The 24,884-nt window shown below is 51.4% G+C and overlaps 6 protein-coding genes across 6 annotated transcripts; 4 read left to right on the top strand and 2 right to left on the bottom strand.

The window, feature by feature from the left end:
• Positions 1-305: 305 nt before the first annotated feature.
• Positions 306-2,389, top strand: GND1 (NADP(+)-dependent, decarboxylating phosphogluconate dehydrogenase; the record flags this gene model as incomplete). Its single annotated transcript, XM_046087183.1, has 5 exons — positions 306-322; positions 651-838; positions 919-1,370; positions 1,444-1,872; positions 1,949-2,389. 5 exons carry the CDS (start codon positions 306-308, stop codon positions 2,387-2,389), a joined length of 1,527 nt encoding a protein of 508 aa, XP_045943150.1.
• Positions 2,390-3,310: 921 nt separating this feature from the next.
• Positions 3,311-4,314, top strand: LDX57_005498 (anticodon-binding domain-containing protein; the record flags this gene model as incomplete). Its single annotated transcript, XM_046087184.1, has 3 exons — positions 3,311-3,441; positions 3,581-4,076; positions 4,171-4,314. The coding sequence occupies 3 exons, from the start codon at positions 3,311-3,313 to the stop codon at positions 4,312-4,314; spliced, it is 771 nt and encodes a 256-aa protein (XP_045943151.1).
• A 5,164-nt stretch (positions 4,315-9,478) lies between these two features.
• On the top strand, positions 9,479-11,362 carry LDX57_005499 (putative nucleotide-sugar transporter; the record flags this gene model as incomplete). Its single annotated transcript, XM_046087185.1, has 2 exons — positions 9,479-9,943; positions 10,016-11,362. 2 exons carry the CDS (start codon positions 9,479-9,481, stop codon positions 11,360-11,362), a joined length of 1,812 nt encoding a protein of 603 aa, XP_045943152.1.
• Positions 11,363-12,152: 790 nt separating this feature from the next.
• On the bottom strand, positions 12,153-13,884 carry APN1 (DNA-(apurinic or apyrimidinic site) lyase APN1; the record flags this gene model as incomplete). The annotated part of the gene is made up of 5 exons (XM_046087186.1): positions 12,153-12,966; positions 13,032-13,166; positions 13,220-13,339; positions 13,399-13,435; positions 13,503-13,884. 5 exons carry the CDS (start codon positions 13,882-13,884, stop codon positions 12,153-12,155), a joined length of 1,488 nt encoding a protein of 495 aa, XP_045943153.1.
• A 620-nt stretch (positions 13,885-14,504) lies between these two features.
• On the top strand, positions 14,505-18,526 carry BUB1 (putative checkpoint protein kinase (SldA); the record flags this gene model as incomplete). Its single annotated transcript, XM_046087187.1, has 3 exons — positions 14,505-15,497; positions 15,618-16,032; positions 16,206-18,526. 3 exons carry the CDS (start codon positions 14,505-14,507, stop codon positions 18,524-18,526), a joined length of 3,729 nt encoding a protein of 1,242 aa, XP_045943154.1.
• Positions 18,527-20,443: 1,917 nt separating this feature from the next.
• LDX57_005502 (uncharacterized protein) lies at positions 20,444-22,423 on the bottom strand (the record flags this gene model as incomplete). Its single annotated transcript, XM_046087188.1, has 1 exon — positions 20,444-22,423. One exon carries the CDS (start codon positions 22,421-22,423, stop codon positions 20,444-20,446), a length of 1,980 nt encoding a protein of 659 aa, XP_045943155.1.
• Between the last annotated feature and the right edge of the window lie 2,461 nt (positions 22,424-24,884).

Consider the following 24,884-nt stretch of genomic DNA (forward strand, 5'->3'; position numbering starts at 1 on the left):
CGCCTGGCCTCACCGGACCCGGACGACTCTGCTCCCTGAAAGCCCCTCCCACGCCGTTCGTGACGGAAAGTTGCTCCGTAAGCCGTCTGTGTCTCTGACATCTTCGAACTTCTTCTCCGTCTCTTTTTTCTTCTTCTTCTTCTTCTTCTTCTTCTTCTTCTTCTCCTTCTCTTCTCCTTCTCTCCTCTTCTCTTCTCTCATTCTTCTCTCCATCTCTCCTCCATCTTATCTTCCTCCCGGGGCAGCTATCTTTTGCTGTTAACTTCCTTCCCATCTCTTCCATCCTGTCTCCCCACTCTTTCATCATGGCTGACCAGGCTGTGTAAGTTCTCCTTGTCACCGTGCCCCTCCGCACTCATTCATAACCCCCCCCCCCTTGATCACAATGTACCTGCCCATTCATTTTTCCCATCGCAATGCCACTGGGACATGTGTGTTCTGCATCGCTATGTATAACTCGTTCGAGCCGCCAGGGCACAATCTGGTTCAGTTTCGTAACGAAGCGTCGCCTAGGAGATTCTCCCTCACCCCGCGGTGGTCGGGATCGATCCCAGCTTCGCAAAATCTACCCCTCTACCCCTTCCTCACTCCCTATATCTTTTGGCATCTCCACCCACCTATTGACAGAAGAATCTGGCAACTGACTTTAGCGCCCGCTTGGCCGGCATCAATGTCGGCGCACCGGCGCGTCCTTTGCCTAGTGCTGATTTCGGCCTCATCGGTCTGGCCGTTATGGGCCAGAACCTGATCCTCAACGCTGCGGATCACGGTTTCACCGTCTGCGCGTACAACCGTACCACCTCCAAGGTTGACCGCTTCCTCGACAACGAGGCCAAGGGTAAGATTGATACCCCTCCCACTCTGAACCGCCAGATGGTTCTTGTATCTGGGACTCAATTGGGCTGACACGTTATCCAGGCAAGTCCATCGTTGGTGCCCACTCCGTTGAGGAGTTCTGCTCCAAGCTCAAGCGCCCCCGTCGTATCATGCTCCTCGTCATGGCCGGCAAGCCCGTCGACACTTTCATCGAGTCTCTCCTGCCCTTCCTTGAGAAGGGTGATATCATCATCGACGGTGGTAACTCCCACTTCCCCGACAGCAACCGCCGCACCAAGGACCTTGCCGAGAAGGGCATCCGCTTCGTCGGCAGCGGTGTCTCCGGTGGTGAGGAGGGTGCCCGTTACGGCCCCTCTCTCATGCCCGGTGGTAACGAGGAGGCCTGGCCCCACATCAAGGACATCTTCCAGAGCATCTCCGCCAAGAGCGACGGCGAGGCTTGCTGCGACTGGGTCGGTGACGAGGGTGCCGGCCACTTCGTCAAGATGGTCCACAACGGTATCGAGTACGGTGACATGCAGCTGATCTGCGAGGTAAGCCCATCCGTTGATAGATTTCGACTCCCAACGAATGAGTCGCGGGAGCTAACGAGGGACTCTTGATTAGGCTTATGACCTCCTCAAGCGTGGTCTCGGCTTGGGTGCCAACGAGATCGCTAGCATCTTCGAGAAGTGGAACACTGGTGTTCTGGATTCCTTCCTGATCGAGATCACCCGTGATGTCCTCAAGTACAACGACAACGACGGTGTTCCCCTCGTTGAGAAGATCCTCGACAAGGCCGGTCAGAAGGGTACCGGCAAGTGGACCGCCATCAACGCCCTTGACCTGGGCATGCCCGTCACCCTCATCGGCGAGTCCGTGTTCTCTCGTTGCCTGAGTGCCCTCAAGGACGAGCGTATCCGCGCCAGCAGCCTTCTCAGCGGCCCTACCCCCGAGTTCACCGGTGACAAGCAGGCTTTCATCGATGACCTGGAGCAGGCTCTGTATGCCTCCAAGATCATCTCCTACGCCCAGGGCTTCATGCTCATCCAGGAGGTAAGCTTGAATCCATCGTTCTTCTGAGACTGATCGTCATGAGAACCACCATTGACTCTTCTGTGATGTGATATAGGCTGCTCGCGAGTACGGCTGGAAGCTCAACAAGCCCTCCATCGCCCTCATGTGGCGTGGTGGCTGCATCATCCGCTCCGTCTTCCTGAAGGACATCACCAACGCCTACCGCACCAACCCCGACCTTGAGAACCTGCTCTTCGACGACTTCTTCAAGGCCGCCATCAACAAGGCCCAGAGCGGCTGGAGAAACGTTGTCAGCAAGGCCGCTCTCTGGGGTATCCCCAACCCTGCCTTCAGCACCGCCCTCAGCTTCTACGACGGATACCGCACCCGGGACCTCCCCGCCAACCTGCTGCAGGCTCAGCGTGACTACTTCGGTGCTCACACCTTCCGCATCAAGCCCGAGCACGCCAACGAGAACTACCCCGAGGGCAAGGACATCCACGTTAACTGGACCGGCCGTGGCGGTGACGTGTCCGCCTCGACCTACGTGGCTTAAATAAGGAAAAAACGATGCAATGCGCTGGACGTGGAGCCTCGCCCTGAACGATGACGGTACACGCCGAGGATCGAGAGAGCTGAGTCGAGCTCTCTTGAGCACATAGAATGATGACGGGACCAAAACAAATGTCAAAAGGATATGGGATAATCCCAATGTATTTAGATGATGGGTTTACCTTTTTATTAGTTATGCTGAAACGTATGAAATGAATGTGTTTTAGTTGTTCAATTAATCTTAATGGCAGGGGAGCACGTTGGAACATTGTAGGTAGAGTCAGTAGTAACATCTGCTCCGGGCCGAGTACTGCGTAGAAAACAGGGACAGTCGACAGTCGACACCTGGAAGTGCAGGCCGACACACAGTGTGGCGCTAAACCCAATCGGATCGCCGTGCCCGCCGCCTGAATGATCCACGCCGCGACGACCTCCTCCATCGCTCGCTCTTGCTGGCATCCTGAATCGGACCATCGCCCACCCCTTTCACCTCCTCCAGATCCATGCCAGCCGCCCGAGTAGAGTCTCCCGCGTCTGCTTGGCTGTTTCTGATTTGACGGAATTTCTTTTGTCTTTTTTTCGGTCTCATTTGGCTTGTCTTTTTGGGTTGTCATTTCCGTCGCTCCTTTAGCTCCGGTTCCCGCTACGTCCCACTTTGCCTGGCCGGGCTCGAACCTCTCATCTCTATTCCAAACGATAGCGGCTCCCGCGAAATCTGGAATCGCATAACTCGCATCCTCAGTGACGGATTGGCTTCGCGAGGTAAATTGAGGAATACTCGTTTCCGAGCACAAGGCATCCAGAGCGCTCTCTGTGAACGTTCCCCTCACAGCGTCTCCGGTGACAGCTCACGCGGAAGCCTGTCCTCACCTTGCTTGGTTCGCACGGAGCAATCGAGAATTACTCTCCTTCGAGAGGGAATTATATGGCAGACAGCAAGCGCCACAGCGTAGGAGGAAGAACTTCGTCACAGGGATCTTCAGGCGCTGCGGGTCAGGGAATGGCTGGAGCCATGGTGCCTTTGGAGGCTGCATTGAGCGGTGCAATTGGCGCACGGTAAGCCACTGGATCTTTTTCGACTCCTGCACTGCTACGAGGCGTCTTCTACCAGAAGAGATCGAGCAGCCTCTGTGTCTGCGGAGAAATTGTTTGTCATTCGGTATGCTAACCCTCTCTCTTCCGTGTCCGCCCAAAGTGTTCGCATCAGCACCGCCGCACCCACCCCCTCTACGATCGAAGGAACCCTCTTCACGGCCTGTCCTATCACCAACCTGGTTGCTATCAACACTGCCGACGGTAAGCAAACGCAGAGCGGCGATTATCGCATCATCCCAGTGTCGCGGATACAATCCTTCCAGCTCCTTTCGCTCGCTCCGTCAGCCACTTCTTCCGATGGACCGTCGTTCTCCGATGCCGTGCCCTCGGTCCATGCGCTTGATATCCGCGCCCTGAAGGCTCGAGAGGCCGCCGCTGTCGGCAAATTACAGGAGGACGAGAAGCGCCGTGGCAAGGGCGTTACACGCGAGGCCCAGGACCTCTTCGATGCGTTCTATCGCACAATGCCGGTCCAGTGGGACGGTCCCAACATCATCATAGCGGAAGCCGTTGTCATTGCTCCTCCATACCGCGTTGATGACTGTCGACCGCTAGTGGCGGGTGACACGGCTGCTCTTGCTCGAGTGCGCAAGGTGGTACGTAAAGAACTCCTAGCTCCCTGCTATGTGTTTTGTTTAGCAGGTCCAAGTACCAAAAAGTAGACGAGGGCTAATCATCCGGTTTCAATAGCTTGAGATGGAACGCAAGAAGATCGAATTGCGATCTGCCAGCGCCACGATCGGAACCACCAATACCTTCTCGCGAAACTCTACTGCCAGCAACCCCAACGCAGCTTCAGGGCCAGGTGCTACTGGACAAAGAAAGGGCGGTTGAACTAAGTACTTTTACCAAACCTCTCCGCCGCACAATGCGCGAAACGGCTCTTGTCAGGTGGGGTGAAAACCATCGATTAGCGTCGGGCTAAAAGGGGGGAAAGTGGGAGTGAAGAAATCAGAAAAAGAGCGCCTCCCTTGGCTCGAGTATCAATTATATTGAAACAACATCAATGCGGCTAGGGCTGATAAAGAGGGGGAAGGGTAAAACTAAAACCACAAGGCAGTAGCACGCAATATAATGTAAGCGAGGAAGGGTGATGTGATAGATGCAAGCATGATATGAATCGGGGATACCTTTTCTTTTGACATACTTTAACGTCCTTCTCTTTTGCTTTTCTATATGTCTTTTGGCCGGGGAAATCCAAGCGACAAGCCATGATGGAGTTGACGGTATGCTGGATACATGGGTCTCGCTGTATATTTATTTCACTTCATCCTAAAGGGGCAAGGCGAACAAGACTTAGGCAGACATGAATGGGTTAGAATCAAAGTCCTGTCCATTAGGTTTTAACGTTGAGGAAATGAAGTGTCGTGGTCACTGCGGAAGTGTAGTTATCTCCTTAGAGACCTTCCTCGGGAGTCTATCTATAACTTCCTATCCCGGTCATCTACACGAAGTTTAGCGTCGCAGAACGCACTGGCCTGCGTCCATACATAATCACATATCAGCACATCGACATGACTCGCCCAAAACCCAGCCACACGACGGGAGTCTCAAATACCCACCTCATTCCTTTAAGACTTTCCGGGGGCCAAATCTCTTTCCAGAAGCTCTCGAGTTCTTCATCTCTACCTAACGGGGAGGCTGTGTGTCTAGTGTAGCGTGTGCTTGATAATCACCTATACACTGTACTACACCGTATGTAGGTAGTTACCTGGTATCTCAGCCCCCAAGGTCTGTTTCTCCGTGCTCATCTATTGGAAGGGTTCACGGGCTTCCAGCCTTTCAGCGGGGAGACGCCATGTGTGACAGATGTAACCAGACGCCTTGGCCAGGCGACAAACCCCTGTTCGTTAAGGGTTGATATTTTTGAGGGGGGGTGGTAGAATGGATTATATGTAAGTGACTAGGTGCGGTGAAGAGTACATAGACATTTAGCTCATTTGATTTATAACCTGGATCATATCATATCAATAATTAAAGTGTTTTACTTATACTGGATGAGATTTTGTTCTGATGATCCTCCAATCCCCTGCGTGCAGTCCACTAACTAGTAAGTAATGACCATCAAAGCAATAATAACTAGTTAGTATTTCATGGCTACTTGCATTGCATATGTTAGTTGTTCATGTTATATAATATGATTGATAGTATATTAACGTAATCAACGGGCGAGCCGCGGATACGACCGAGCCGCGGATTTCCACCAGAACCCCCATCCTCTCCATTCAACGCGTCAAAATTCAACCATCATAGCCGAAAATGCCTCTTTCTAAAGAATCTCGAATTCAGATGGCTATGCAGGCCTATCAAAAAGGTCAAATTAAATCAATATCGCGTGCTGCAAACGTCTTTTCAATCCCTGAAAGTACCCTACGCGATCGGCTTCACGGAATAAAACCACGATCAGAAACACGCGCTAATAGTCATAAGCTATCTATTCTTGAAGAGCAATCCCTTTTACGAAAGCTCTTAGAGGCAGATAAACGAGGATTTCCCATTCGACCTGAGTTTCTGCGTGAAATGGCACAGATCTTACTTCGTGAACGACTCCAAAATTCAGCTGCAACTATAGGAGTTAACTGGGCTTATTCTTTTACGAAACGCTATCCTGAGATACATACAAGATATACAAGACAAATAACATATCAGCGCACAAAACAGAAAGATCCTAAGGTCATAATACCTTGGTTTCAGACTGTACAAGCAGCTATTCAAGAACACGGTATTCATGAGGACGATATCTGGAACTTCGATGAGACTGGCTTTGCTATGGGACTATGCTCTACTTCTAAAGTGATTATTGCAGTAGAGCGCAGTGAGAGACCGCGCAGAGTCATTCAGGGTAACCGTGAATGGGTCACAATCATTGAAACTGTCAGTTCAAAAGGGTTGCATATACCATCAGTCATTATACTGAAGGCAGGCAATCAGCAAGCTGCCTGGTTCCAAGAACCTAAGCTTAATAAAGACTGGTGGATTGCAACTAGTGAGAATGGCTGGACAACACATGAAATAGGCCTTCGCTGGTTAAAAGAGGTGTTTGAACCGTCCTCTAGGCGCTCTATGACTGGTGCTAAACGATTGCTTATTCTAGATGGTCATAGTAACCATCTAACTGCTGAATTTGATGATTTCTGCGAGCAGAATGCAATCATCTGTCTCTGCATGCCTGCACATGCCTCTCATCTACTACAGCCACTTGATGTTGGTGTTTTTGGCCCGCTTAAACGCGCATACGGAAAGCTGCTTGAATGCCAAATGATTGCCGGCAATAACCACATTGATAAAGAAGACTTTCTTTCTCTATATCCAGATGTCCGCGCTAAAGTATTTACTTTAGCGAATATCTGCGGTGGTTTTGCAGGGGCAGGTCTTAAGCCATTTGATCAAGAGCTTGTTATTTTTAAGTTTACTTTTCAATCACGTACACCTACGCCACAATTAACTGAAGGCTCAATTTCCTCTGCTTTCCAGACACCACGGAATACTCGCCAGTTAGATCGGAAATTACGCAGTCTACAGAAGAGTCTTAATTCGAAAGGGAAGCTTTCCAGCAGTCCAATTGCTCATATTCAACACCTTGAAAAAGCTGCGCAAATGGCTATGCATACCAACCTTCTTTTGCAACAAGAAATCAAGACTTTACGAGCTCAAAATGAGCGAAAATACAAGAAGAAGACAAGAAAGCGTGCTCTACTAGGCAATGATGTCCTTCTATCTGTACAGGAAGGCCAAAATCGCGTTGAGCAGCTTGATACGCAACTTAATGAGCAACCCGAGCAATCTACACCTGTGCTTCGCCAACGCGCTCCACCACGCTGCAGTGGATGTGGGACAGTTGGACATACAATACGAAGCTGCCCTAGTAAATAGCTATTCATTTTATATTTCATATAGTCTAATTTAATGACGTTGGTGGTTGAATAGCTTCAAATAGTGGTGGCCGCGGTGAAAATCCGCGGCTCGGTCGTATCCGCGGCTCGCCCGTTGATTACGTTATATACGATAACTATTAGCTAACAGAGTACCTACTAACTAGATTATATTGTCTCATGTTATACATCATATGCGCCAGGACCGTTGTATGAGCCCTTCCTTCGATTCGACTGATTGTCCGAGTTTCTATACCGCTACTTCGGTGCGTGCCGAGGGACCACCAAAGATCAGACCCCGACTGAGCTTAGAGCCTTTAGATACCGCCGAATACGAGCACCACAATAGTCAGAAAATGAGGGGAGAATAAAAAAAAAACAGGCTAGCCCCTTTCTCGAGTACTGTACACATGACAGCAGGCAGGCAGGCAGCACCGTCCGTCAAAGCACGTCGGGATCCGATGCACAGTATGTTAGGTAACTACTTACGGAGTAACTGTGGCATCCAGCAAACCAGGGCTGCAGGTACAGTCCGGCAAAAGAGTAGCATGCGATATGCTAATGGGTCCACTCGCCAAGAAGTCGGTGTGAGAAACGAAATGGATTTCTCGATTATCCACGGCAACTGAAGGGCCCTTTTGGAGGGGACTCAGCCCCTCGGTTTTGGAACCACCGTCGATGGGGGCGTTTCGGTTGACCGGGGCTAGTTAGGTAGTTATCGGAGTACTAACCCGACCGGAAAAGGGCACGAGGGCCTGAAATCGAAAAGAGTTCTTTGTCGCTCCCCCCTCCCTCTGGAAGTCTGGGAGTCTTGAGAAAATGGCTTCGTCCAGATCTCACGGGTCGGGGAAACAAAGACAAAGACATTTGTCTAGCCCATCCGGGGGATAAGCGTGGAAAGTACCCAAGGGACGGAGGACGCCCAAAACCAACCAGCATTCGACCCCGGATCGTCCGGAAGGGGGCGCAGAAAGTTAGCACTTAGCAGGTAGCTAACTGAGCAAGCTAAGTCGACTAAGTTGACTAGTTTTCTGATGAATTTTCGGTGATTTTTAATTCATCGGTAGGGTCGAGTCCCCGCCTGAGAAGATCCTGACTAGATTCGAGACTATCGAGTTAGACTGACTTTTTCGGAGTAGGGAGAGACAAAGTGACGAGACTTGACGGGGGAGAAAGCTTCTGCCTGCATCATCATTTGCTAATTGTTGATGGCTTGATGGCCTTTGGATCTGGATATTCCTGGTAAGTCCAGGGAATCCTGCGATGAATCATAGCGCTGGAGATCGGGAGGGTCTCGTATTCTCGTTGACTTATGTCACTTGGTCCAAGCAAGTCAGCCTGATCTTTACTGTGTATCATAATTCATGGAATGGTTAACTTAACTTTTCCCCTGTGGATGTGCCGGAGTAGTCACTAGTCATAGTTTTGTTAGTTCTGTTCAGGCACAAAAGATCAAGGGAAAAGTTCTGGAGAGGGTCAGGAGACGATCCCTCGGGTCTAGTTCTAGTTCTTCTCTCATTATTTTCTTCTCTGCTCTTGTTTCTTCTCTCCTTCTCCCTCTCTCTGGGCATCCTCGCTCCTTGTACCTACTTGACTTGCTTTCTTATTTTCCAGTTCATCCTTTGACTTCGTACCCTCCATCCCCTTCGCATTTGACTGCACGGGAATTCTAGCTCATGCGGCGTCTATCGGTCGCCCTTGCATGACTTCTTCCTCCGGGCTCCATTCTTGCTCCTTTCGTCCTGGATTCTTTCCTTTCCTTTCCTTTTCGACTTTCCTGTGTCCTTTGATTTGTCCGGTTTCCTCTCCATTCCACGTCCTTTGACATCATTCGACTGGCCCTCACCGGTTGTCTTCGCTCCTTTCGGCTTGTCGCCCCTCTGTCTGCCTGGTCTGGCTCCATCTTCGTTCTCCTCGACTGTGAACTTGGATTCAATTGCTGGCTGACGGGGATTTAACTATTCCCATCCGATTCTTTTTTGCTCCCTACCACCGATGGAGTCCCTTTCATTCTGATTCAATAACCCTCCCAGATTCTTTATCCTCTTTTCCTCTATTAGTCCCTTCTTACCCTTTCTTTTGTGTTTTATTTCCCCTTCCTCGAATACCCCATTCCACGTTCCAGGATGGCCCCTCCGTCGGGCAATCACCATCGACGGCGGAGCTCCGTGCTGACGGGCGCTGGAGGCCCGTCACAACCGCCCGCGACCGACCAAAGGGATGAGCATTCCCGGACCCCCACCGCCGATAGCGCTGGTTATAATAAACGGGAGGACCTAAAGCCTGGAGGTGCCGAGGACCTCGATGCTTCCGACCTTTCGTCCATTGCAGAAAGCGTCGAGATGGACTTCATGAGCTCCGACGATGACCTTCACGACGACGAGGAGACCGGTCTCACGGCCAAGCAGAAACGCCAACGACGTCGGAGAAGAAAGCAACGCAGACAATTGGATGCTCGCATTGCCGATGTCAAGGCCTCGCAGTACAACTTCCTAACGCCGTTGTTTGGGGATAACGAGGTGACCCAGAAGCTGTTGGTCAACGCTGGCTTGATTCTGCTTTGGTATTTCTTTTCGTTGGCAATTTCTATTGTGAGTTTCTTCCCTCTCAACGAATGGGAAACGGAAATCTGGATTTCTGGCTAACTGGGATGGCTGGGATAGTACAATAAATGGATGTTTTCCGAAGATGAAGTCGTGTTTCCCTTCCCGTTGTTCACCACCAGCTTGCACATGCTCGTTCAGTTTACCCTTTCCTCCATACTGCTATACCTGATTCCTTCGCTGCGTCCGCAACAACCCGCCGCTTCCCAGTCGCCGTCCGGCTCCCCCGTCAGTCAGCCTGCTGAAGCAGAGTCCAAACCTCCGCTGTTTACCAAGCTCTTCTACCTCACACGCCTGGTTCCCTGCGGCACGGCGACCTCTCTTGATATCGGATTAGGGAATATGTCGTTGAAGTTCATCTCCTTGACCTTTCTCACGATGTGTAAATCTTCCGCCCTGGCCTTCGTGCTCATTTTCGCCTTCCTTTTCCGCCTCGAGACTCCATCCGTGAAATTGATCGTTATCATTGCGACAATGACCCTGGGTGTAGTGATGATGGTTGCTGGCGAGACGGCATTCAACATGGTTGGTTTCCTTCTGGTCATCGCTTCAGCCTTCTTCTCGGGTTTCCGATGGGGCCTCACCCAGATTCTTCTCTTGCGGCACCCGGCCACCGCCAACCCCTTCTCGACCCTCTTTTTCCTGACTCCCGTCATGTTTGTCTCCTTGATCCTCATCGCTCTAACTGTGGAGGGCCCGACCAATATTGTGACCGGTTTCGTGGCTCTTGCTGATGTTCACGGAGCCTTGGTGGGCATGCTTCTTCTGATTTTCCCCGGAATGCTGGCGTTTTGCATGATTGCCTCGGAATTTGCCCTTCTGAAGCGCTCGTCCGTGGTCACCTTGAGCATCTGCGGTATCTTCAAGGAAGTGATCACGATCAGTGCGGCAGGAGTAGTCTTCCACGACAAGCTCACCCTTATCAACATCTCGGGCCTGGTGATCACGATCCTCAGCATCGGCTCCTACAATTACATGAAGATCTCCAAGATGCGAGCCGAAGCGCGAAGCCCTTCGTGGGAACGGAACCCGGATTCCGACCCCGAGACAGAACGTCTGGTTCCTTCGAGAGACCATGGGTACCACGAGGTCGCCGACCCGGAAACCAGCATGCTTCATTCTTCACCGACTCTGCATGTCGATGATAACGTGAACATCACCCCTACAGATGATCTGACGGGCGATCGGCGATCCTTCCGGGTCCGAGCCAGCGGCTCTCACAATATGCACGGACTCAGCATTAACACGACGAACCTTAGTGCCGGTGATCGGCCGTTCTCTCCTCGGGTGTCTGGCCCGTCGCCCCTGCGGTCTGCACCCCCTGTGATATTCTCCGCAGAATCCGAACTTCCGGGACGACACCTGCAGGCTTCTCCCGATAGGCTCTCTGATAGCGGAAGGCAATAGGCGGGATTACGACGCTTTCTCTCTCCTCCACACTACTCTCACTTTTCTAGAACCACTGGCATGGTTCATTCTGGCCTCTGTTGATGCCCGGTTGCCTCACCCCTGCTTTTCCTCTGAAAAGGGTCCCTTTTGGGGGCGTTACTGTACGGCTATTTGTGCTCTACACAACTATCCCTCTTGCAAAAATCAAATTCGACGCTTCGGAGGAGGACAGACTTGAAGCGCAGAAGAAGCCCCGCACATATGGACTGAAGTCTCATATAGAAAGATTTATCAGAGCAATATCCTGGTTTGCCATCTGCATCATATAAAGCAGGTGGTGGTGTTGCATCTTTCAGCGTCTGGCATTATTATATTTGTTTGAAGGTCTTACAAAATACCCATTTGGATTACAGTTCACAATCATTTTCACTCAACACTCTTTGATTTATAGCGATGATGTATATTCCCCGTTAGTGTTTGCAGGATGCATGCATAAGAAGTGCTCAAGGAGCCAACCTTACCGTCCTACATGATTCTTTATCCGAGAGTATATGGTTGACTGTAACATTATTCCGCGTGTTAATGCCAAGGCTATACACCTATGATAAGGCTAGCAATATTCCTTGCTCCAGGTAGTCAGACCGTCGAGGATCTGCAGGACTTAGTGTGCATATGCACAAGATGAATTAAAGTAGTATGCCAATCTGCAAGGGGATCGAACGCGTAATCCCTCTGCTTGATTATCCTTATCAATCCCCGAAGTAGACACTCAGTACACACGCTCTGCTACACCGACACGATGGATTGGCTAATCCTCAGAATGACTCTGACACCCTTCATCCTCACTTTCCTCTTCCTGCTTCTTCTCCTTCTTCCCCTTCGACCCACCCATCATATCCATCAACGACCGCTGTTCCGCCTTCGCCTGCTTCTTCTTCTCCGTCTCCACCTTCCTATCATACTGCTCCTGCTGCTTCTCGCGCATCTCTTTCCCCTCCTCGGACAACCTGCTCTCCAGAGCCCTGAACTCCTCCCCTTCCGGATCCATCCCGATCAACGACTCCAGCAGCGCAATCTCCTCAGCCCACACCCTCGGATCAGGCACTGTGCTCGTCTTCTTAGCCCCGGCCTTGGCGGAAGGATCCGGCCGATCAATCGGCGTCTCCAGCACCATGGGCAGGTTCTCGAACCGCTTCTCATTCATGACATTATGGAACGCGCGAAGACCCAGAAATCCCGTGCCGATGTTCGCGTGCAGGTCGCGCTTACTGCCCCTGGGGGCTTTGGAGTCATTGAGATGCAAGGCGCGGAGGTGGTGCAGGCCGATCAGGGAGTCGAATTCTGAGAGGAAGGACTTGAACCCAGCGGGTGAGGAGAGGTCGTAGCCTGCTGCGAAGCTGTGGCAGGTGTCGATGCAGATGCCGATTCGGGGGTGTAGATCGGAGGGGATCAGCGCGAGGAGGTCCCGGAATTCGGAGAGCTTGCCGCCGATCGTGGATCCGTGGCCGCACATCGTTTCGAGGACGGGGATCACGCTCGTCGTGGCGGTTAGGGCGGCGGTGAGCGCTTTGGCGAGTCGGGCGAGTGCTGAGCTGTGGGTTGTTTGGTTGGCGCTGCCGGGGCTGTGATGGGGTTAGTTGGGTTGCCTAGAGGGAGGGGTTTAGGTAGGGCTGAGGGGTGGAGGTACTGGAAGTTGTAGAGTTTGATGCCGAGGGCTTCGCATCGCTGGAGGTCATCGAGGAATGCGTCGTAGGCTTGCTTGGCTTTGGCTTTGTCTTCTTGGGCTAGGTTCACGAGATAGGAGCCGTGAGGGAGGATGTGTCTGGTGGTGGGTTAGCCAGAAGACATGGTATAGATGTGAAGGGTTTTACGTACTGCGCCGCGTCGTAGTTCTGCTCTGCGCAGAGCTTGCGGAACTGATCGCGATGGTCATCCTGTAGGGGCGGGTTGTCCCATTTCCTTTGCGATTTCAAGAAAAGCGCAAAGGCATTGCCACTGGAACGGGAATGCATGCATAAGCTTGAGGACTGTTAACCAGATGGGGCGATTCTTACCCGATATGCGTACTGTTGTTGATAGAATTAAACACCCCTGCGATTGGTTTCTCTTCGTCAAATCTTGCCCTAGTGATCAAAGAAGAACATGAGAATCAACAAACCTTTGGCTGCACTAACATGCGCCCCGACAAACATACGCAAGCCCGGAGTTCTCGCTCTCAGAGGCAACATCTCGGCCTCCTTCTCCTGTTTCGTCTTTCGCTTTTTCGTGGTGCTTTTCTCGATCACGGCAAGTTTGTCATCTGCCTTTTCGACCACTGCGACCTTGGTCTCCTCTTTAACCTCTTCCTTGACGGCTCCGTTGGCTTTCGCGGACCCCGCGGACACGGCTTTGAGCTCGTCCGTTGACTTGACTCGTTTCGATCGCCTGGCTGGAGAGCTTAGCTCTGCGGGTTCATTGGTCTTGCGCTTGTTTGCTGGACTGGTTGGTTCAGTTGCGCGTGGCGCTCCGCCGGATGCCTTGCGGGTAGTGCGAGGAGGCATAGGATTGTTTTATACTTGGGTTTGGAGATGCTTTTCGGGTGCAGGAAAGATGGAGTTGGCTGCTATGAGCCGAGTATGTAGATACAGTTGAGCAGTCCAGTTTGCAGCGTTGATGATTATTACTTTTCTGTTCAGGGTCCTAGTAAATTGACGCTGGAGACGTTGAACGCTATCTTGGTATCTTGCGATCCGGGTTGAATTGTTCAGCTGGTTGGTGTAGTCGAGTGAAAGCTGGGATATCGAGTGCGATTACCTCTGCGCTTCGCCAGCGTCAACCAAAAGACTTTCGATAACCCAGCTCACAGTGGCAAGTCGATACACATGTACATCTTCAGAGCGCAAGAAATGCCGAACGTCACTGGATGAGGGATCCCGATCGGGACTAGCCGCCACGTGACGCATCTCCCGGGCAACGGAGGGCGCTTGTTTATCGATAAACTCGAAAAAAGAATCTCCACCTTCGCCAATCTCTCTCAGCACTTACACAATAATACGACCGCCATCACGCCCCCTCGACTTCGACTGTCTCAGCCCGACGCCGACAGGACTCGACGACCATCACTAACCACCACAGACCGGTTTATTCATTCGGACTCAACAAGTCCGCATTTGTCGCCGCCATGGCGGCCAACGACGACCTCATCGACTTTGATATCATCGAGACACAGAAGGAAAACATCCAATCGCTACCAGGCGGCCGATCCGCGAGAGAGCTGGCTCGCATCTTTTCGCCGCGCGAAACAGACAGCAAGCACGCAGTGCCATCGCCAAATGACACGCGAACTCTGAACGATGCTATCCGACAGGAGTACGAGGCCGAGCTGGACACGATTGGGGAGTCGGACGACCCGCTAGACATCTACGATCGCTACGTGAAATGGACCCTCAACGCATACCCGTCCGCCCAAGCAACCGCCGAATCCGGCCTGCTTCCGTTATTGGAGCGCGCCGTGAAATCCTTCCTGTCGTCGAACCACTACAAGAACGACCCTCGCTACCTACGCCTTTGGCTTCACTACATTCGACTTTTTTCGGACTCACCGCGCGAGACCTTTGCTTTCCTGGCGCGCCACCACATCGGAGAAGGCCTGGCGCTCTTCTATGAGGAATTCGCCGCCTGGCTGGAGGGCGCGGGACGATGGACCCAGGCAGACGAAGTGTACCGGCTAGGTGTAGACCGAGAGGCGCGGCCGGTCGAACGCCTGGTCCGGAAATATGGTGAGTTCCAGCAACGCTACGAGCAGAAGTCTCACGATAACGGCCCGTCCTCCCCTGCACTGCCGGCGGTGCGCCCGGCATTGGCTGCCAAGGTGGACCCCTTTTCGGCGGCAACGCCAGCGACGAGTGACCCGCAAGCACAGCAACCATCCCCCGCTGCGGCGGCCCCCGCGAAGACGAAGTCCGGCAAGGCCAAGATGGCCATCTTTTCCGACACCGACTCGTCGGCCAGTCAGCCTGCAGTATCCGCGCCGACCAAGGGCTGGGAGAGCATTGGATCAATGGGCGAACGACGGAAGGAGAATAAGGTAGAGGCGAAGCCGTGGGCTGGAGAGACCCTCAAGGCTGGAAAGAAGGCTGTGCCAGCGCAGAAGATGGCGATCTTCAGGGATGAGGTAAGTCAAACACGGGCATCATACCTGCTGTCTTCCCTTTTTTTCTGAATTCCGTATATTTACGATCACAGGACTAATTGGTGACATGAACCTGTTTTTGGTTACGATTTATGTATTCAGTCAAGCTCAAATCTACAATATAGAGAACCCGTGCAATCAAAGCATGTTCCAGAGCACCGTGTAAGGGAGGCCACAAACCCACGTACAGGGCGACGGGAGCGCGTCTTTGTCAACCTGGATGCCGTGTATCCCGACTATCATAACGCCAATGTCGAGGTTAGTTTTGAAGAGCTGAGGGCCATGAAACGGGGCTGGCTGAATAAGAACTGGCGCGCGCATAAAGAGCCCCTGAAGCAGATCTCTGGCAATGAGAACATGGTTGATCAAGAAAGGGATCTGCCTGAAGAGTTTAACCGTAAATTGACAGTCAAAGACTCGGAGTCGATCCCTCAGCAACAGGCTGCCGACCTCGATGGCAAATCTAGCAAGTCACGGAAATTGAAAGTCCGTGAGGTTAAAGGAGAAACACAAACGGGTGAGCAACAATCAAATACTCATTCACTGATCTTTGCCTTTTGTTCCCTTTGTGTTTCACCATCAAGAAACCATGCTTTATTCTGGGTCTGTCCCTTTGTGGCTGCCTATAAATATGCATGCATTCACTCTCAAGGTTTTCTTTGTTGTCACTTGAAACTGACCAATGCACAGTGAAAATGAAGTTTGATTCGCCTACTGGCGGCAAGATTCGACGAAAGAGTACACATGAACCAACCATGACTATGCACACTCGCGCCGCCACAGATGAGATCTATAGTATTTTCAACCAGCCGCTCAAGGCGGAGACAGAAGTAGCCGAAAGCAGCGATTTTGAGGATGACGACTATACGAGTGCTGGTGAGAGTACGGTGACTGGACGGATCTCAGCCGCCTCAAGTGATTTCGGCGACGACACGTTTCATAGGTCCTTTGATGGTGATGGCTTTGATGATAACACAAGAGCTGAGAGTGTTGTAGATGGTGAATGGACTCAGTTCTCTCCTACAAAGGACATTCACGACTTGGAGCCCGTCGATTCGAAAACAGACACTTCCACTCATTCACCGACAGCATACGATTCGCATGAGGGACAAGAAGGTGAGGTCTACTCTGATGACGAGACAGGCGATGGCCGATTCGTTCCCCAAATGCCCGATGACTACAATCCACCCTGCGGTCCATATCGAGATCCTGCCATAATGGCGCAAAATCGTTTGCCCTTCATGACGCCCATTGTGGAGCAGACCGAGCATTCATTTGCCTCGATGACAGCAGCCAGAAACCACATTTACAATGCGAAGACGCCGTCGAAACCCACGCATCCTGTCGACAAGACACCTCACATGCCCCAGATCGACCTCCTGGCCACTCCCTTGGTCGCCGAGACACCGTACCTCGAGAATCTGCCTGAAGACGTGACCTTGAGTCCAACGGCTCTCAAAAAGACACAATCCGGTCTCAAGCTTTCCTTTCGATTGAGCGACAAAAGCCAGCAGTCTCCAATCATCCCAGATGTGCAGTGCAACCCCACCAATAAGAACATCCGTGACATTATTCTCAACCATTCGATGAACCCGGTTTCCGCTGCGTTTGCCGGTTTCCATCACTTCCCCGATATGGAGACGCACTATGCTTCCGACATCCAAAAATACATGAAGACACACGTCAAGCGTCCTCGGAGCGGTGACGAAGCGTCCTTCGATGTGCCAATTCTCGACCTTCCCGAGGCCGACAGAAGCTACATCATCCGACGAGAACTAGGGGCTGGCGCCTATGCCCCAGTCTACTTTGCTGAGAGCGTTGACAACTTGTCTTCTGATTCGGAGAGCGAGGCCATGGATGACGATGCGGAAGAACCCCACCCTTCAAACGGAGGAAAGTCGGTCAAACGAAACACGTCGCGCTATGGATTCGAGGCAATTAAACTGGAAGTCGGGCCCCCGAACCCTTGGGAGTTCTACATGATTCGATGCGCACACGAGCGACTGAACCAGAAACCCGAGCTGTCGCGAGCTACTGAAAGTATCATCCGTGCCCACGAGCTTCACGTCTTCAAGGGAGAGAGTATCCTGGTCGAAGATTATCGCTGCCAGGGAACCTTGCTGGACCTTGTCAATCTCGTTCGCAACGAGCCTCTTACGACCAACACCACAGCCGATGGCGGTCTCGACGAAGCCCTTGCCATGTTCTTCACAGTCGAACTGTTCCGCACTGTAGAGTCTCTTCACGCCTGTGGTATCCTGCATGGAGATATCAAGGCCGACAATTGCCTGGTCCGACTCGAGGATAAGCCAACCGCGCCAGATGCCTCCCTTATTGACTTTGGTGATGGCGAAGATTACTCCGATCCGCGCGAAGTGCACTACTCCCCACGCGGCCTGTACGGCTGGCGGAACAAGGGCCTTTCCCTGATCGACTTCGGCCGTGGAATCGACATGCGCGCCTTCCAGCCTTCCGTCCAATTCATCGCCGAATGGGAAACCGGCAAGCACGAATGCAACGAAATCCGCGAGGGCCGACCCTGGACCCACCAGATCGATCTCTACGGCGTCGCCGGTACCGTTCACGTCATGCTCTTCGGGAAATACCTCGAGTCGACTCCCGGTCGAAAGAGCGAGGGCGCCGCCCCGTCCCCCAACCGCAACGGCACGGCCCCTGCTGCGGGTAGCCCCCGAACCTACCGGATCCGCGAGTCCCTCAAGCGATACTGGGAGCGAGAGATCTGGAGCGACGTTTTCGATCTCCTTCTCAACCCTGGCTCCGAGCGTTGGACCCAGTTGGAAGCTAGCAGCGACCCCATCAACGCTCCCATCTCGGACGAGAATGCGCATCCTCACTCTCCCATTCTGCCGGTTCTCAACTCCATGCGCCATCTGCGTGAGAGGATGGAAGCGTGGCTCCTGGTTAATGCAGAGAAGAAGAGTCTCGGTCTGCAGATCCGGAAGCTGGAGGCTATCTTCTCGGAGAGGAGGAAGAGGATGGAGAAGTCTTAGTTCCCCACCTCCTATGCTTATGCCCTTGCATCTCTTCCTTTCCTGTCCTGACTTCCCATACATACCCCATCCTCATACTCATATTTATCCTCATCCTGATATCCTCCCATCTTGTCTCTTTTCACGATACATCACGATCCACACATCTCACTCTCTATCTAATACCCCCTGTCATCTGTTTGTTCTTTCTCCCGCCTTACTTGCTTTGTCTCTGGATTTAGTTACTGGGTCTTGGCTCTTTGCAGCGTTGGCGTTGTCGTTGGCGTTCTCGGTGATGGAATACATACATACAGTACATACATAGTCTCATATTTACTTTCTTTCATGTATCTTTCTTCCTCGCGCTTCTCTTCTCGTACTATATCATGTCGAATCGGATTATTTTCTACCATGTTCTATTCTATTCTTCTCTGTCCAATCGTATATACGTTGCTTGTGAGCACACTTCCCTTCGTTTACTACTTACTCACTCCTTCGTATCTAATCAAGGTACCTAAGTTGACGAGGGAACTGGTGCGAAAATTCCAGAAGCAAGTTCTATTCATGCCAAGCTTTACAAGCTTGCTATCAGGCCAGGTCATGTATGTCGTCAATGCAAGTTCAATGTCAATAGTTTGTTTGCATCTAGAAGGCAAGCTTGACTAGATTGGTTGTATAGAATCTGGAACGAAGGCTAATGGTGTATTCTTAAAAGAGACACTCCATAATGGAGGGAATGCAATACAACGAAAGATTGACATCTGGGTTAAATTGCAGTGTAGAGAAGAGAGTTGAGGAAGAAAATAAAGAAAAAACGTCCGACTTATGCAAGACATAAAATAAATGAATAAAAAACAACAGTCATTCAGGTAACATCAGACTGGGACTGAGCGCTGCAAAGACTGTGAACGCTTTCGTAAACGTTGCTAAGCAGCATCATGAACATTTCATCTATGAGTCATTTCATTCAATACCGGCATCTCTCCATTCCAATCATCATGCATGCTGAAAAAGACAAAAAATCGCAAACATGGCTCATCATAAGACAAAACAACGATATGATGATCTGGGTATTGAGGGAGCGGATTTCAACTGGAAGTATTTCAAAGAAGATAGAAAGAGATGAGAAAAATTTCAAAGATAGTGATGACCCTGAACTTGGTTTTTGTTCTTTTTTTTTTGGCTTTTTGTTCGTTCGTCTTCTGGGTCGGAATATTCTGTCGATGAGGTATGTGTTGTTTCAAAGAGTGACGAGGATTCGGTTTGTAGAAAAGGAAAAGAAATTCGAGAAATGTCGTCTAGACTGGGGCTCAACAACGGCATGCATTTTTCGGGAACAACCAAAAGGGTCTGACACAGATGCAATTGTTAGGTCGTGTCATGCTGGAGGTCGTTTCAAGATCAATCAATGCCCAATGTTGCTTTGTTGGATGATAGAGAGGGAAAAGGAAAAAAGAAAGTAGAAGTTGGAGATATGATATAATGAGAAAAGGGAAATGAGGAGCGAAATTCTGTCGACTCAGTTTGACAACCCGACCAACCACACTGGCATATGCAGGTACATTGTTGTACATTATCCAGGTAGCTGACGAGTGCTATATTGGCGAGAATTGCAAATGCAAAATCGTCCAAGGAATTGTTTTTTCTTTTTTCGGTTGTTTTCGGATGAAGCATTTTTCGCGAGAGGAAACCCCTTCTTCACGTCGTTGTGTTGTCTTTGCCGTGTATATTTTTGTTATTTTCTTTTTCTTGTATATCATCAATGTCGTCAAAACCATGTCTGTCATTAGATTTCCTGGTTAGTTTGAAAACCAAGATTGCAGTTAAATCATCCAGGTCATTAAGCAAGGTAATTCAAGTGAGGTCGACACCTTGTCGAAAACAGATTTAACAATGCAAGACCCGATCTGCTCTTTGCTTCTTCGACCACTTTCGAAACTATTGTCTCGAGTGAGACATGTTCAATATTTGTCTCCGGATCCGTTCTGCATCAGATATGCCTTTTTCGGTGGGATCATGCGGGAGTGCATTGGGCAATCCTTGGGGCATGAGTTGAGCATCTGGAGTTGTCGGTCGAATTTGCGATAGCAATTCACGGGAGAATGGCTCCGAGCGTGAAGGCGCATGTCTGACGAATCTAGCAACCGGTCCGGAGCGTTTGAAGGTCTCCACTTTGAAAGGCGAGCCGAGTCGTTTTATACTTTCCCCGCTCAGGTTCCGCAGCGGGTCGGCAACGGGCTTCACCATGTCGTATGTTTCCTCGTTTCTCGATGAAGATGACGGGGGAGAGAATAGTTGGTCAAGGCCCTTGGGGTTGACAGAGCTGGTTGTGGCACCACGGTTCCTGATCCGCACGCGACGCTGGCCTACATCGCTCAGCTTACCCTGGCGAAACAATTCTTCGAGGTGACGCCGAGTGTCTTGCTCCTGAGGCGACTCAGCACCATTAGCCTGGCGGCTTGTGATACCGGAGAATACATCCATGCGAGGCGGGGATTGCAGTCGTGAACCGGTAACATGAATTGTTTCACGTCTAACCCGGGGAGTGTGGCGATTAGCTCGCTTTTTCGAATTGTGAGGACCCCACGTATGGTAGGTGAACGGCGATCCAAGACGAGGAGGCGCCACATCCCGTTCGTCGAAACTGAAGGGTTTGTTTGCAAAAGGATCTGTCGCGCGAGGGGGCTCGTGGGAGACGGGGTTGTTGAACCACTCGTTATTTGTCTGTTGAGGGGAGACCGTCTCCGAGGCAAGTTGGGCGAGAGGCCCTGGAACTGAGCTGGAAACGAGCGAAACGCCCAAGTCGCGGGTTGCGTAGGCCGCCGAGCTACTTTCCGGGGCCTCCATGTGCGAAGACTCGCCCGAAGGTTGCGAGAACAAGTCGAGCGCGGGTGTCGGGCTCTTGGACTGCATCATCCTTTGATAATGAGGGGCGATAGAGAATTTCCTCTTGCATAGGAATTTCAATCTCCGTCTAGTTGAGGCTTCCGACTTAGGCCAGAGGGGCTTTGGCGGGTCCGTCTTTTGAGTCGGTGTGGAGTCACCGCTACGGCTTTGTTGCGACGTCGACAGGATGTCCTTGCTGAAGAGGAGAGGCCTCTTTTCCCAAGTTCTCTTCGCGTCTCGCGCGACTCGGTGGGTCACCCCAAGTGGCGGGATGCTCCCCGGTGTCATCTTAAACGGGGTAATTGTCGGGTTCTGGAGGTAAAGTTGATAGGTGTTCCAAAGGTGGTTGTCCATATCCAATGTCCACCGTTCTTTTCTAGGTAATGCCCGTGACTTGTTGCGCTGACTTTTCGGTAACGGCGACTCTACGACCGGTTTCGGGTGGAGTTCAAAGTGGAAAAATGGATCGTATGAGTCACTTTCCATGCTGGTGCAGCTTCCACCCACCGAACGCCGGGAAGAGAACGTTTCGATTGACGAGACCGAAGAGTCCGAAGCATGCGAACAGGCGGAGCCGGGGCGTTCTATCTCTCCTCCCAACAACTGAGGATCGTCGGTGGTCCAAGGCTCCGCGGATTTGGGCTCGATGGGATCTGCGCGGATCTGGGCGGGTGGGGTTTTCAAGGCCACACGATCCCGCGGGGGAGCTAAAAAGCGGTCGTTACTGGCGGGCATCACCAAAGGTGGCTGAGCCATTGAAGCTTCGCCGGGCGGAAATTCAATGGAGGGTAACGGAATATCGGGTCGGCTAGAAAAGGAGGTTTTGAAATCATATTCGGCCTGCGCAAAGACGTCAGTTCCCGAGCGCACGCGGGACCTGCGCAAGCGACAGCTTGAATGGCGAGGGGGGGGAGGCGGAACATCCAGGTAGGTCGAGGCGCGTTCGGGGGTTCTAGGTTCCCCAATCCCTGCCGAAGGGAAAGTGAAGTTTTTCGGCAGGGTGCGCGAGAGACCTTGCTGTCGGTACGCCATGGTTGTACTTCGTATGTCGTGACCACCGGAGCAAGAATGTCGATTTCGCGAGCGACGTCAAGGATATCTAAGGGTCGTTCGCGCAGCAGATCGTTCGAAAGCCTTTATACCAATAACATTTCGCTTATTGTCCAAATTCTTGCGCGGTCCGAATGATGAATTAGTCCAATCCAAGCCGTTGCGGAATTGATTCCTCTATCGCACGCTTGTCGTCCTAGCCTTAATTGAATGAATGCGTAACCGGATTTCCGTAACGGCGATAACCAAAGAGCCGGTGAGTATCCCGTAGAGCAGTAGATTCAAGAGAGGAGTTGTATCTGTTCGGGAGTTGTTATTTTTGTTTTTTCGTTAAATATGCAAGGCGTCTTCGATCGAGGTGAGACCAATTCCACCGGGCGCGTAACAGGGATGTCGTAAAATCGTAACCTCCTAAAAGAAAAAGGAAAAGCAAAGGAAGACAACAACAAAAAGGAAAAGAACTCGTCAAGGTGTGAGTGGTCGGAAAAGTCAGCGACCGGTTCTGTGTGAATGGCGATGCGATGCGCAAAGTGAATTCGCGATTGGTGGTTGAGGGAGATCACATCGAAGGGTTCCCGCGGAGTAACTATAGAAGGGAGCCGGACATTGACACACAAAAACGCCAGACCAACACAAAAGAAAAAAAGAAAAACAATAAAAGACGGAATTCTACGAGCCACGCGCGAAATAGCGACAGTGGCCGTGCACGAGGGAGGAGGGTGAATTGGGGGGGGGGGGGGGGGGAAGGAAAAAACAAGGGAAGGCGAGGGAGAGAGAGGAGGGAGAAGAGAAAGAGAGAGAGAGAGGGAAGAGCGCGAGAGGAAAGCGACGACGCAAGGAGGGAAGCGGAGGAAAGAGCGAAGGAGATCGCCCAAGAGGGGAAGGAACGGGCCTAACTGCTAAGGCCAGCAGCAGCCTAAGATTGGGGGCTCCACTGCCCGAATTGTTCACCACGTCAGGGTTTGGTTTTAATGACTTCTCACTCTTCTTTCCCTTCTGTCTCGCTCGGCAGGGTTAGCTCGCTGACTCGATTGCAATCTGCCGTTTCGGGACAGGTTATAATATAATATAATATGATATGATATGAAATGGTATGATATGTGATTTCGAGTCCAACTTACAATTGCGAGCAATCCGCAGGCCCCGGCACAGTGATACGGTGTCAGGAGAGACGAGCATCTCACCCTCCTTATGGGGACGCCGCAGGGGGGGGCGCAAATCCAGTCGGAGGTGCAAATTTACAGCCAAAATCAGGAATTCCGGGTCATCATCACAAGTGTAGCGCTGTGGAATGCGGAGAATTTCGCTGCTGGAGTGTTCAGTCAAGGTCCGCGTGAACCACTCCCGTCTGATCTCGCTCCTTTCTTTTTTCCTGGTAAATTATTCTCTGTCTTTTTTTTTCTTCTTCTTTTTCTTTCTTGTTTAACCCGTGTTCTAAAAACAGCGTGTTAACTCCACTCGTCGAGATGGGGGAGAGAAGGACAAGTTGTTCGTTCGAGTCTAAGAAATATTCCCGGTGGTTGGTAAATGGTTATGGTCGATTTGCAACCGCCTCACTGCGCCGCCCAACGATGGTCTCTCCAGAGCTAGAAAAGCCATGGACAAATGACATCGGTCCTTATGGGGTCACTTAAGTACGGCCTCGAGTACAGCTGCACGTCCGGGGTCCCACTTTCAGAAAGGAAAAAGAAAATTCACTAAAAGTATCTTCGCAAAGCTGCTTGCTTCCACCTGCGGCAAGGGTGCGCGAAAAGGATGCACTGCAGAGCGCTAGCGAATCGACTGAACGGCACAGGTAAGTTTTATTTCTTGAGCCAGGTTGGTCCCTTTCTGGTCCAGTGAGAGCGCGTGGAAAATCCGGTGGCCGCACTTTCGTTGCCAGTCATTTTTCTCATTCGACAAGGAATTTGGTGAGCGCCGACCAGAGACGGTGCTCTCTCAGTATCTGATCATCACATCTCATCTCATCTCCCCCCAATTGTGCACGGCGTCCGGTGATCTACAAGGGCTCGTGCAAAGGCATTCCTTGACCTCGAGTCGGTTGACCTTGGTGAATCGGCTGATCAAACAAAAGTCGGGGGGCTGGGAAAAATTTGACGGGATCACGCCAGTCGTTGAGCCGTCCAAGCCTTCGTCTCTAATTTTTTTTTTATTAAAAAAAATTCTCTTGGTGGAAGGAGGGAGAAAAAAAAGGATTCGAATTTTGGAAAAGAGGTGAACTCCAGTCTCCTGCAGAAGCGTTCCCCACCGAGTCACGGACGAACCAAGATGGACGAGGCGTGCATTAGTGCGACCACGTACACCGTACTGAGTACTGGCTGTAACGATGGGTAGACGCGACTAACCGCCTCGTTGGTTGTCTCTTTGAGCATGGCCGACCAAGTTTGACACGGTGAACAGTGGACGTTGACAGTTGACAGTTGACAAGACACTTCTGCCGACG

The sequence above is a fragment of the Aspergillus melleus genome (assembly GCF_016097325.1).
Source record: "Aspergillus melleus strain CBS 546.65 chromosome Unknown contig3, whole genome shotgun sequence".
Classification (NCBI taxonomy): domain Eukaryota; kingdom Fungi; phylum Ascomycota; class Eurotiomycetes; order Eurotiales; family Aspergillaceae; genus Aspergillus; species Aspergillus melleus.